This window comes from Triticum aestivum, chromosome 5B (assembly GCF_018294505.1).
Source record: "Triticum aestivum cultivar Chinese Spring chromosome 5B, IWGSC CS RefSeq v2.1, whole genome shotgun sequence".
Classification (NCBI taxonomy): Eukaryota; Viridiplantae; Streptophyta; class Magnoliopsida; order Poales; family Poaceae; genus Triticum; species Triticum aestivum.
Window position 1 is genome coordinate 592,866,356 of NC_057807.1, and position 9,972 is coordinate 592,876,327.

The 9,972-nt window shown below is 49.7% G+C and overlaps 1 protein-coding gene and 1 long non-coding RNA gene across 6 annotated transcripts; one reads left to right on the forward strand and one right to left on the reverse strand.

Moving 5' to 3' along the window:
- The first annotated feature begins 1,212 nt into the window (after nt 1–1,212).
- On the forward strand, nt 1,213–3,208 carry LOC123117060 (uncharacterized). Of its 5 annotated transcripts, none has more exons than XR_006457268.1 (5): nt 1,213–1,545; nt 1,640–1,890; nt 2,002–2,055; nt 2,701–2,798; nt 2,881–3,208. It is a non-coding gene; the product is annotated as an uncharacterized lncRNA (long non-coding RNA). The 5 variants fall into 5 exon arrangements; XR_006457273.1 differs by having other exon boundaries at nt 2,931–3,208; XR_006457272.1 differs by having other exon boundaries at nt 2,007–2,055.
- Nucleotides 3,209–5,209: 2,001 nt separating this feature from the next.
- LOC123117061 (uncharacterized) lies at nt 5,210–6,887 on the reverse strand. The gene has a single exon (XM_044537908.1). It carries the CDS (start codon nt 6,704–6,706, stop codon nt 5,435–5,437), a length of 1,272 nt encoding a protein of 423 aa, XP_044393843.1. The 5' UTR covers nt 6,707–6,887; the 3' UTR covers nt 5,210–5,434.
- Nucleotides 6,888–9,972: the final 3,085 nt, after the last annotated feature.

Sequence of the window (9,972 nt, forward strand, 5' to 3'; positions counted from 1 at the left end):
CAGAAACTTTTGCAAAAAGGTTGTATTGCAGAATATTTTTGTCTAATTTTTTTTGCAACATGGGTGATGTTGCGGAAGGACTTATGCAACAAGAATGACGTTGCAGAATTTTTTCGTCACGAGGACAGGGATTTGGGACGACAAGTTGTATTGCACTTTTTTTCATCTTTGCTTTTTTGCAACATTGGTGTTGTTGCGGAAGGAGTTTCGCAACAAAAATAATGTTGCAAAAGTTTTCCCTCGTGGTGATTGAGATTGGGGACCAATTGTTCATGAATGGTTAAGGTTGCTTGTCCTGCGAGATGTTTCTAGATATTTATGACGTGCAGCTTTTGAGCACTATATGGTAACTTTTGATCTAACGGCCACTCACCCAGCGGACGCGTGCGAGCGATCGGTTGGCTGAACCGAATCTTTTCCCATGTTTCAGAAACATGGAGGATGTTGCAAAAATCCTGAGACTTTCTGTGTGTGGGATGACACGTGGTTGGCTCTCGACGCGGCGGACGGGAGGAGTAAAATCGGCCGGATGATTGTAATCATTTCCCATAAAGAATTGGGTGGAGGGGATTAAGCTACTTTTTTGCGGCTAATTTAAAACGCAATATTGAACATATAAACCCTCCTACGCAACCCGTCGTTCGAGCGCCCTCCCCGTCTCGAAGTAATCCTGCCCGCTCGGTTTGTCTCGCTGGCTGCTTTTCATCACGCTGGTAAAAATCCAAACGCTCGTTATTTTGCACGCTCGTTATTCTGGCCTAGAGCAGCTGACGCATGGACTAGCCTTGCGAGCAGACTAGCCTGGCAGTGACACGGTGGGTGCGGGCTTCTGTCCGGGTGAAAGAGGCGCTGAATCGATCGTAGGCTGGGGGCGAATCGATCGTGGGTCCAGGCGGGTGGGTGGATTGGTGCTGGTCTACCCTCACCCTCCTTCCATGCACTCAGCCAGGTCTCTTTCGCTTCAGAAGTGTTGGGCCCACTTGTTAGTCTCTTTGGGTAGGTGTGGAGCCAGGTGAAAGCTTGCGGGGTGGCTCGGTGCGTGATTGGTGGTGTGGACGCCGGATGGGACGCGAGCAGTAAAACCTAGCTACCAATCCGCTCACTTCCTCGAGCCCCACGCAACTCCACTTTCTCTTCGTTCCTCTCCTCCTTCTCGATTCCCAGCGCGTGGCTGCCGCCGCTCATCATTCTCCCCTTCTCTCCCATGCCACCAGGTCGCTGTTGCGTGAATCCGGGCGGATCCGGTCCCTAGGCGGCATGAGGCTGCGGATCCGACGAGGTCACGGCGGCGGCCGGCGGCTTTCTTGTTGTGCTCTCTGAGAGCCACGGGAGGAGAAGGAACAGAGGAGGGAGTGATGCGGCAGGGCGGCGGTTGCTTCGCTGTTGTTTTTGGCCGTGGGGAGGCGTGCTGAACCTGCAGGCTCGACCCAGCAGGAGCGGCAGGTGCAGAGGCGCGTGCGAGGAGCGCCGTCGGCCCATCGTTCTTTCTTCGTCAGGAAGGGCGCAGCCTGCTACTCAAGCCTCTCTCCTTCTCTCCTTCCAGAGGTACGTCGACCTTCTCCTTTCCCGTTTATCTTGCCCCATTGTGCTCTTGCCATAGCTGCTCCTAACCCAGCTTTCGTTGCTCCTCAACTCTCAGCAGGAGAGGCACGGGCGCCCCCACACTGGAGAGATGGACGAAGACATGAAGCTTTCGCGGAGACGACGAGGTGGCCGATGCTGCACCCCCATGCCGTGCACACGAAGATTCCCGTCCTCTCTGCCATCGATAACGACACTTCTCATCGATAACGGCACTTCTCGGCAGGCGCAGACCGCATGGTCGTCTTCCTCTCTGGCCCATCAGATTCAGACCCTATCCCTCTTCCTCTGCATCTCTGTTAAAATATGGTAAGCATTTCTTCAGAGTATAACTCTATTGACTTATTTGGTTCGTTCGGTATTGACCTGTGCAAAATAGGGTGAATGAAATCAGAGTATTGACTTGTATTGCATTTGTAGCTCAGGTCAACTAGGAGATGATGCAAGCCAAGGCGCTCACAGTGATTTAAGATGGTATGTTCTGAACTTCCTTTGGTTTATGAGACGAAAAGAATGTTATATCTGCATGCTACTACAGTTTAGGCATTGATGTTATTGAGCATCTTTTGGTCCTGATGCCATATTTATTGCAGTTACAAAATTATTAACATTGTTTTTCATTTTTCATTTGTTGGTATAATTTTTTGAGACCAAAATGAGAAACCATCATTTTATTTTCATTTCACGTTTGGGTGATCAATAGAAGACAAATGAATACACTGATGGAAGGCCATGTCAAAGAACATTTCTATTTTGTATTTTCTTTTTATTCAGGATCTACTATAATTTCTCAGCAAGTGTTTATTCCTGAAATTGATCGTATGTGATATCTGAAATGAAACAACACAAGGCCTTGTCTCGCTTTGTATTTTGAGGTAATGTCGACGAACCTCATGTGAAAAAGAAGATAGTAAAAGGCATTTCTCAGTTTTCTGCGTGTGCCACAGCGCCGAAGTCTTTGTACAGGCACTTTGTGGTGAAATGTCAAATAGAGGTCCATTTGCTAGAAAATGTGTCGTGTCAGATGCTGCAACTGGCATACACAAAATCACTTTGCTATATATTTACATAATACTACCTTTTTCTGGATATACTATAACTATTTGTTCTCTTTTGTAGTTTGCTCTATGTTTGGTCATATTGTTCCTAGCGGTCTTGGAAGTATCTTCAAGTCTTAATAGATGCAATCCACGGTCCTGAGATCGGCAAAGTTTGTGGTAATGTTTCTTTGAGCTATTATACTTGAGAAGAATGTTTGGTGTATTCATGGATCATGACAAAACTGGTGTGCTCAATCAGGCATCATTCTTCCTTATGTATTGCGTCTAATTGCCTTTGGTCATAAATAGCAAGACACTGATGGAGGAGCCGCCCAGCTCATGCTGTGACTGTTCCAGCTTTCTGTGCTAAGAAATCACTGACTGCCAGGAAAGGGAAGTGGACTGTGTGCCAGAGGTATGATCTAGCAATTTTTCATGTCATTTCCTCTTTGCAGTGTGCTACTTGTTTTCTGATGTTGTGCATGTTCCAGTTTAGAGCTCATGCATCCACTCTTTATTTCTGAATTAAGTTAGTGATGCACACTCTACAAATGAGATCCTCTTCTGTTATGAAGAATTGTTATGGATCTCCGCCACAGCTCCTCATGCTCGCCTCAATCTCGGCGACACACCCTTAGTGTAGGAGGCAGCAACGACCTCGATGAAATCATGGCCTCCATCCCGGAACGCATGAAGGACCTCGACCCCGTCGCTACTCCTCCCGCCTTAGCCGCACGCGGCAGCGGACCGTGGGTAGGAGAGCAGGCGGCGTCGCCTCGGCTGACGGCAGGGAGCAGCATTGATTTCGGGTAGGTGGCATCGCGAGGACGGCCGCGGCCGCGGGGAAGCACCCCGGTCATGCTGCCAGGCCAATCCTTCTCCTCCAATCCCCTATCCCCGAAGATTGCGCCGCCGCCCCGGTCGTGTTGTTTCCATATATTATGCCATTTTTTCCTGTACCTAAACAAACGTGGGTGAGCGGATGGCAGAGTTTTGGTCCGCCCTCTAAAATTGCTAAACGCACTTTTGGTGAGGATTATTGTTATAAATGAATTCAATCATGTCGCTCTAAATAAATGGATTCGATCATGTGACTCTAATTACTTCGGATTGTTATGTGCACACTAAGCGGGGTGCAGTTAGGAAAGAAAATGTTTCCTAATTAAAGTGATTGAGTGATTTAAGGTAAGGTTAATTAATTTAGATTTGATTTTTAGTGATTGTTAGTAAAGTATGATGCGTCTTTAAAATCTTTTATTTGTTTCCTTAAAATCTATTATTTGTTTCCTAAAAAATTTTGCAATAATGGAAGGTATCGGTTGATTTGAATAAGTTAGTAAATTTAGATCCGTGATTGCGTGCACGTTTGGAAAGTGCTGATTTGCAAGGAAAGAGATGAGGGATAAATAAACCGGTGAATAAGAAACCAGCATCGAAAAAAATCTACGACGGTTAACCTACGAAAAAAAACCGGACGAAAGTGGTGGGACGAAAAAAAACCTGGAAGCGAGACTACCAACTGCTCCATTAGAAGTAGAGATACGTGCCACATAAGCAAAGTTGTATTGAAGTGTGTGATGTTACTCCTAAGTTCCTCCCCACTGTGACCAGCCTTAAGAGCAACCAACGCCACTGCCGGTTGCAGAACAGATCCGCGCATCATGGCCAGCACTCGCCGTCCTTCTGCATGGCTCATCGCCCTCGCCACGAAACTACAAATGCCAGCCATAAGGGCATCAATGGAAGCATCACCTCCCTAGTGCTTCACCTCTTCCACGTAAGTAAAGATGGATGGGGCACTACTTAGTTTGTCAAACCCTCAATGCATGAAGCTGCCCCGTCAAACCAATGCATGACATATACATCCTCTTTTTCCTATACTTCAGTGAACGTGGAGGGCTGGATCGCTTCATCTCTCTCCCTTTTCCCATCTGTCTCTTACTTTTGTCAGCCAAGAGACTACCTCCTCTGCAGGATCCCGTCTTGGTTTGCAGGCTACTAGTTGAGCTGAGCTGGACAATCGGGAGTGACGTATAGGGCTGGGGCACCCGTCCACAGTGGAGCGTTGGGCATGCCCTAATCGCCACATCCCAACCAGGCTGCCACCCCGCAGTGGCCCGCCGCAGCCGCAGCCGCCACCGATTACACAAGATCTGCGCCGGGACCCCGACTCGCCCCCCTTCAGGCAGCAGCGCCGAGGAAGCGCCGATGCGCTGCGTCAACCCCGCCACCGCATCCTCGGGAATGCTCCACCGGCATGCCCGTGCCGCTGAACCGCAATCCTCACCCTAGTCGACCCAGACGGCCGCCAACTCCAACAGGCACGCTCGCTTTCCGACCGTGGAGGCCGCGTTGTTCCTTTTTGGCAACCTTAATTAAAAACAGTTTTGCTAGAACTCATCTAGCTGAGTTTTAATTATGTCGCATTCACCTTTATATGCGTGTGTGCTTACGTGAGTTGTACTACTACTTTGATTTGTTTTTGTTTTTCAAGTGAATGAGACCAAATTATATCTCATTTAGATGAGTCTTAGGCACTTTCATAAAAAAGCAACACCTGCCAGTTTTTGCATGCGCGTCAGCCACAACACGAGACCTGCCACTTTTCTATAAATGTAATAGGTCTTAGCAGTTCAACACACATTTGGGAATACAGGTAGTAGCACAGAGTAACTAAAAGTGTCAAGCTCTTGGAAGAACTAATAGCATTCACACGACTTATTATCTCGATCGATGCTTCTAGTGCCCACAGCAAAGCCTGCGAGGAACCAACCAAAATCCGGTCAAGAAAATGCGACCTCTCCGGCGTCCGGTCACTCCTCCACGAGCATCGGTTCGCACGCGAGCACGGCGGGCGCGACGAGCGCCAGCGTGTTGGTGTGCGCGGCGTACTCCGCCCCGTCCCACCGTTTCTCCTCCTTTTCCTCTTCCTCTTCTTCCTCTTGAGCCACCGGCACCCTGACCTCGCGCCGCCGCCGCGTCCGCACGTCGAACGCCACCAGCCGCCTGCCGGCCAGCGCCACCACCTCCAGCTCCGCGCCCTGGAACCCCATGAGCCGCACGCCATCGTCCAGCCGCACCACCTCCTTCTCCACGATGAAGGAAGACTGGGCGACCAGCTCCTGCCCGCTCGCCTCGCCGTTCTCGTGCCCCGCGGGCTTTGTGAGCCGACGTGGCAGCAGCTCCGCCACGGGCACCCTCGCGGCGGCCTCCTCCCAGCTCTCGTCCTCGTCAAGCCGGAACACGGCGACGCTGTTGTCATGATCGCGCACGGCGCAGTGGAGCTTGCCCCCGGCCGAGCCGATCTCCCACATGCCGCTGTCGCCGGGGCAGAGTACCATCTCGACGCGCCCCGTCAACGGGCTGTACCCCACGGCCGTGCCGACGCTCGTCCGCCACCACGCCGTCCCACCGGCCGCCGCGCCCGACGCGGCGACGAGCCCTTCGGCGGGCACGACCGCGTCGGTGGCCCGCCACGCGCCCGTCCCGGACGTGAACACCAGGAAGCAGTAGGCGCCGGAGCCCGGCGCGCACTCAGCGGCGCAGACGAGCGCGTAGTCGCCGCGGAAGTTGTACGGCGTGGCGTCGAAGAGGACGACGATCGCGGGGCGCGGCCAGGTGCGGCACGGCGGGGACGGGACGGGCGCCCAGGACGCGGTGGCCGGGTTGCACACGAAGAACGCGTCGTCGGCGGGCGAGTAGCAGCACGCGACCCCGTGCGACGACGAGAGCACGGTGACCTCCTCCGAGGCCGGGGCAAAGGCGAGCGTCTGGGACGGCACAGCGTCGTCGGGCCCGTCGAACGGGAGGAAGCCTGCCTTGGGGACGAAGAGGCCGGACATCCGGCGCGGGGCGGCCGCGTGCGCCACGGCGAAGAGCGGGGACGCGAGCCGGCGCTCCCAGGACGGGTGCACGAGGCGGAGGCGCGCGGCGGCCGCGGGCGGGAGGTGCACCAGCGCGCGCTCCCGCAGCACGTCGGCAAGCGGCGGCGCCCGGACGGCGGTCACGCGGCTCCGCAGCCGGCGCCTCGACGGCCCCCGGCACGCCCGCGGATCCTCGCTGGTCGACGCGTCGCCGGAGTACATGGCTGCCTGACCAGCAGACGGATCGTGCCCACGCGCGCTGCCGTGTCTACTCCTCCGCGGCGGGTGTTACGAGCAGAGTAGATCGAAACCAACGCGTGCGGCTTCGTGGAAATTTCACTTTCGTCGCGGCGAAGGCAACCGCTGGGTAGGGTAGAAATCGACCGGGTTCTTCTCGGTGCGCGACTTGGTTGACGGCTTGACGCGACCGAGAGGAGTCAATGCGCAGGTCGTGTCATTTTTTCATATTATATAGGAGCATCTCTCCATATCTATGGCGTAGCGCAACGGTGCATCGCCATGGCTGGGTTTCGGAGTTGCCGTCCGGGCCGGGGAGGAACACGACGGGGGTTTTAAAATCGGATTAGCCGTGGCATATGGTGCTGATATCCGTTGGTGCAAAGGCGAAGAAGAAAGGAAAAAGTCCAAAACAAGCCTTAAAATTGTAGACGAAAGCTAAATCAAACTTCAAACTTCTAATCCCTGAAATCAGCACACCAAATTATCTGATCCCGGTCTATTTTAAACCTTGAACGTGTTTTCAAACAGGGATTGTCCCGAGATCTTTGGCTACAGCCGAACGCGGCTGGGCCGGCCCACCAGGCGTGAAGTGTTTTTTTCAAACTGGACGACGTACAAATACCGAAACGATTTCCCAAACTGCGCGATGTATTTTTTATTTTATTGAGGATGTAAACATTTTTTTTGCAACGTTTTTTCCAAAATTACGTGACGTACAAATACCGAAACGATTTTCCCAAACTGCGCGACGTATTTTTTATTTTATTGAGGATGCAAATATTTTTTTTGCAACGTTTTTTCAAAATTGCACGTAAAAATACTGAAACGATTTTTGCAGACCGCACGACGTAAAAAACAACGAAAAATAAGAGATCCCACAAATCGAACTTGCGACCTAGAGCTGGTGTAGTCTTCCTAGTAAACACTATAACTGATGGTCATTGGTGAAATTAGAGAAGCGTGAAATATTTAAACACATGGCAATGTCGAGATTTGAAAACTTTTTTGCAAATTTCCAAAACTTTTTCTTGAAAATTGTCAATTTTTTTGAAAATCGAATGTTTTTAAAATAAAAACATATTTCTTTGAAATTACGAAATGTTTTTGAAAAACATATTTTTTAAACCGTGAACAATTTTTCAAATGCCTGACATTTTTTAAAGTGTGAACACTTTTTTTAAAAAAGGAACAAATTGTTGAAATCAGGAACAATTTTGAAACCTGAACAAAATTTTAACGTGCGGACAAATTTTCCCATTTCTATAAACTGTAGAGAGTGTTCGCATTTTAAAATATAGTCCAGGTTGAAAAAATAACAAGTTTTTAAAAAAATGGTTATGTTTAAAATGTTCATTTTCTTCCAAAATTGTTCAAGTTTTAAAAAAATATTCTCCCTTTAAACTTTATTCTGGCAATCGTAATCCAAAAAACGTTCACATCTTTGCAAAACATATTTGGAATTTGAAAAACTCCTTTTGCTTTTAAGAATATTACGTTTTGAAATCGTTGACAATTTTCAAACAAAAAAAACAGAAATGTTTTCAAATGTCGAAGCTGTGTTGGTGTTAAATGTTTTCGCGCTTCAAATGTCACGTACAGTCATTGTATGGAGTGGCTAGCAGGTAGAGTTCAGCAGCGCCAGATCTCTAGCTCGATTCCCTGCTTGGTATTTTTTAAATCAAAAGAGAAAAACACGCTTCACGCTCGAAAAAAGAAAAAACATGCTTAACAATATGTGGGCCGGCCTAGTCGTCAGCGATCCCGATTCGACCTGCTTCCACGTCAACAATCCCATCCAAAATACGCTCAAGGTTTAGAATAGATCGGGATCAGATAATTTGGTGTGCTAATTTCAGGAATTTGAAGTTCAGGGTTTGATTTAGCTTTTTGATCTACAAGATCAAGGTTTGTTTTGGACTTTTTTCAAGAAGAAAAGGTCCGTCCAGGACACATCTAGATGTGACATAGTTATGTCATATCTAAACTAATGTCCATTCAGTTTGTGGTCTATTTTTTTGTCCTTGTTTTTTTATTTTTTGTTGCTGCATTATCTATTTGTGGGAGCTTAGATGTGACATCCTGAAGAAATATCTAGATGTGAATTAGACAAACTAAAGAAGAAAAAGAAGGAAACGATCCCACGAATAACTTGCCTGGACTAGTAGAAGAAACACGCGTTGAACAACAAGCCGATCGACGCTGTCGACCACCAAACGAGGCGTTGGCAAATGCAGCGGGGCGTGACGACCACCGTCCGCTCGAGATCGTCGCGCGCTCGGGCGTGACGACCGCCGTCCGCTGCGCCGCCACGTCCAAGATCCTCCTCCGCGCCATCCTCAACCCGGCCTTCCGCCGCCACCTTGGGCTCCAATCTGTGTCGTGAAGTTTCTTGGGGAAGGTGATCGCTATAATCGCAAAGTTTGGCTTCAAGCCTTCAACCGGCACTGATCAAACTGAAGAAGCTGCAAACGTTGAGAAAGAACAATCAACCATAGAGCATCTGCAGCCGGACTTGCAAATCCGATCCCTCAAACAGGTCAAGCCTAAAATTATTCTTCTCACACCAGAGCATCTCCAGTATTACACCTCAAATTCATGCAACTACGTAACGATGCATTACATACATCATTTGGCTATTTATACACCACTAACATACCATCGGATTACTAAAATTTGGCATGTTTGGCTATGGTGGAGAAGATCATCCACGGCTACCCTTGCCCTTTCCGGCACCCTTGTCGTCCTTGTCGCGGAAGTACTGGTCGAAGACGCAGCAGAGATCGAGCCAAATATGCTCGTCGTCGGAGTTGTCCAAGCCGTCGTTGTCTAACTTCTCCTCCTTGGGTGGTAATCCGGCCATTGCACAGACCGCCCAATTCTGCTCTCGGATGAGGGCGCGCATGTTTCTCCGCTGTCGGTTCTTTACAATGCAGGCGCAAACCGACAAAGCTGCAACCGTTCCTAGAGAAAGCTTTAATCATAGATGAAGAACGCTTCAAAGAGTTGTTTGTTTGGGGATCCATGGCAGGGCGAGCGTGCGATTTGCGCATGAGACAAAGGGAGAACGAAGTGTTTGCAAGGAGCAACGACGTGAATCTAGGCTGTGCGAGCAGACATGTTGCTGCCCTCACCGGAGCGCACAGACGTGGTGGTGGGGTTCAATGCATTGAACAAGCAAAGGGAGGTGACGATTCAGATTCAGAGGAGACATCGTAGCGAGAGATGACGATTCAGGGGAAAGATTGTAC